This window comes from Mandrillus leucophaeus, unplaced genomic scaffold (genome assembly GCF_000951045.1).
Source record: "Mandrillus leucophaeus isolate KB7577 unplaced genomic scaffold, Mleu.le_1.0 Scaffold526, whole genome shotgun sequence".
Classification (NCBI taxonomy): domain Eukaryota; kingdom Metazoa; phylum Chordata; class Mammalia; order Primates; family Cercopithecidae; genus Mandrillus; species Mandrillus leucophaeus.
The window spans coordinates 539,464-542,161 of NW_012105653.1; the positions used below are offsets into that span (position 1 = coordinate 539,464).

General features: G+C 44.7%; 1 protein-coding gene across 1 annotated transcript in view; it reads left to right on the forward strand.

Moving 5' to 3' along the window:
* The first annotated feature begins 86 nt into the window (after positions 1–86).
* Positions 87–2,698, forward strand: part of MCM3AP (minichromosome maintenance complex component 3 associated protein) — a 55,602-nt gene continuing 52,990 nt past the window's right edge. The window contains 3 exon segments of the mRNA XM_011996837.1: positions 87–157; positions 462–1,785; positions 2,019–2,242. Coding sequence (XP_011852227.1) covers positions 570–1,785; positions 2,019–2,242 — 1,440 coding nt within the window. The 5' untranslated portion in view covers positions 87–157; positions 462–569.

Genomic DNA, 2,698 nt, shown 5'->3' on the forward strand with positions numbered 1-2,698 from the left:
CCAGCCGGCTCGAGGGTGGTCGCCAGGGCGCGATAAAGGAATGTGAGACAGTGGTTAGCGCTCCAGCCGCTCCGAGGGAAGCCAGGCAGCGTTACGCTGAATTCTCCGGCGGTAGAGATTGGAGGAAGACAGGAGAAATTCGTCTCTAAGCTGTAAGGTGGAACAGCATTTATCTTCTTACTACCAATGGAGGCTTTTCATGAATTTACTAACTCAGTAAAAAGAGTCGGCTTTCTTTTTTTTAATCGTAAAAGGATCACGCTTTAAATCTCTGTAACAAAGTAATTATTTGTACCACTCTCTACCCCACCCTCCAGCAAAATAACCTGTTGGCTCTCGGAAAATAATAGCCCTTTGCCTGCCTTTGAAATAGTTATCTTTTAGTGTGACAGTGTTCAAAAATTCTTTTCTTAGTCTTGTAGCAGAACATAGCCGTGATGATCTGAATTTTTGTCTTTCAGCGTGTTCTGAAGACGAAGGGGAGCTCCCTAGTGCTACGGGGCTGTTTCAGGAAGTCAATTAATTTTGCACACGTAATACTTATTACCTTTTAATAACTGGAACAGAAGATGAACCCAACTAATCCTTTCAGTGGGCAGCAGGCTAGTGCTTTTTCAGCGTCTTCTAGTAATGTAGGAACACTTCCATCTAAGTCGCCATTTCGATTTGGTCAACCTTCTCTTTTTGGACAAAACAGTACCTTATCTGGGAAGAGCTCGGGATTTTCACAGGTGTCCAGCTTTCCAGCGTCTTCCGGAGTAAGTCATTCCTCTTCAGTGCAAACATTAGGGTTCACCCAATCCTCAAGTGTTGGACCCTTTTCTGGACTTGAGCACACTTCCACCTTTGTGGCTACCTCTGGGCCTTCAAGTTCATCTGTGCTGGGAAACCCAGGATTTAGTTTTAAATCACCCACCAGTGTTGGGGCTTTCCCAAGCACTTCTGCTTTTGGACAAGAAGCTGGAGAAATAGTGAACTCTGGTTTTGGGAAAACAGAATTCAGCTTTAAACCTCTGGAAAATGCAGTGTTCAAACCAATACTGGGGGCTGAATCTGAGCCAGAGAAAACCCAGAGCCAAATTGCTTCTGGGTTTTTCACGTTTTCCCACCCAATTAGTGCACCTGGAGGCCTGGCCCCATTCTCTTTTCCTCAAGTAACAAGTAGTTCAGCTACCAATTCAAATTTTACCTTTTCAAAACCTGTTAGTAGTAATAATTCATTATCTGCCTTTACCCCTGCTTTGTCAAACCAAAATGTAGAGGAAGAGAAGAGAGGACCTAAGTCAATATTTGGAAGTTCTAGTAATAGCTTCAGTAGCTTCCCTGTATCATCTGCGGTTTTGGGCGAACCTTTCCAGGCTAGCAAAGCAGGTGTCAGGCAGGGGTGTGAAGAAGCTGTTTCCCAGGTGGAACCACTTCCCAGCCTAATGAAAGGAATGAAAAGGAAGGAGGATCAGGATCGCTCCCCAAGGAGACATGGCCATGAGACAGCAGAAGATTTGGATCCTCTGTCCCGGGGTGATCATCCTCCAGACAAACGACCTGTCCGCCTGAATCGACCCCGGGGAGGTACTTTATTTGGTCGGACGATACAGGATGTTTTCAAAAGCAATAAGGAAGTATGTCGTCTGGGCAACAAGGAGGCCAAAAAGGAAATTGGCTTTGTTGAGTCTGGAGAAAGTGACCACATGGCTATCCCAGGAGGGAGTCAGTCTGTCCTGGCACCTTCCCGGATTCCAGGTGTGAATAAAGAGGAAGAAACTGAAAGTAGAGAGAAGAAAGAAGGTGAGCTCTGAAAATGTAGAACGTAGAGTAAATCCTGCTGGCAGGTTGTCAATACGTTTCTCTGGGGGGTTAGCTTGATTTTTCACATAAATCTCCCATAAACATTAGGGATTCTAACACGTCATATAGAGCAGGTCTTAAATCTGTGAAAATTTCCTCTGCTTTGACACAGTTGGTGCCTCCTGTTGTTGGAAACATCTGATGGTTTAAGTGTCCACTCTCTGAACCCCTAGATTCTCTAAGAGGAACTCCGGTGCGTCCGAGTAACAGAAGCGAGAGCACAGACAGTCTTGGGGGCTTGTGTCCCTCTGAAGTCACAGCCATCCAGTGCAAGAACATCCCCGACTACCTCAACGACAGGACCATTCTGGAGAACCATTTCGGCAAAATTGCTAAAGTGCAGCGCGTCTTTACCAGGCGCAGCAAAAAGCTGGCAGTGGTACATTTCTTTGATCATGTGAGTGCTCCCATCTTGCCGTTTATTACCCTAGATTTGAACCTTGTCACTTTAAAACCGTTTTTTTTTTTTTTTTTGGTCCATCAGTTGTTTGCTTACTGTAATGTAGGGAAAGTACTCAAATACCTTATTAGCATAGGCTGGGAGAGCACTCTTTATTTCATAACTTGGAGTGTTCCAAGTCCCTACAGAATGCAGTACTCTAGAAATGCTGGGAGAGTTGTTCCCATGAAGTGAAATTCTTCTTAAAGGCTTTAGGAATTCAGAAATTCTTCCGAAAGGCTCTAACCACATAGTACTTTTGGAACTTGAGTTTTTTGGGTTTTGTTTTGTTTTTTTTTGATCATAGTACATGATCACTGTAAACCTTCAAACAATACAGAAAAAGTGAAATTGGCCGGGCGCGGTGGCTCACGTCTGTAATCCCAGCGCTTTGGGAGGCCAAGGTGGGCTGAT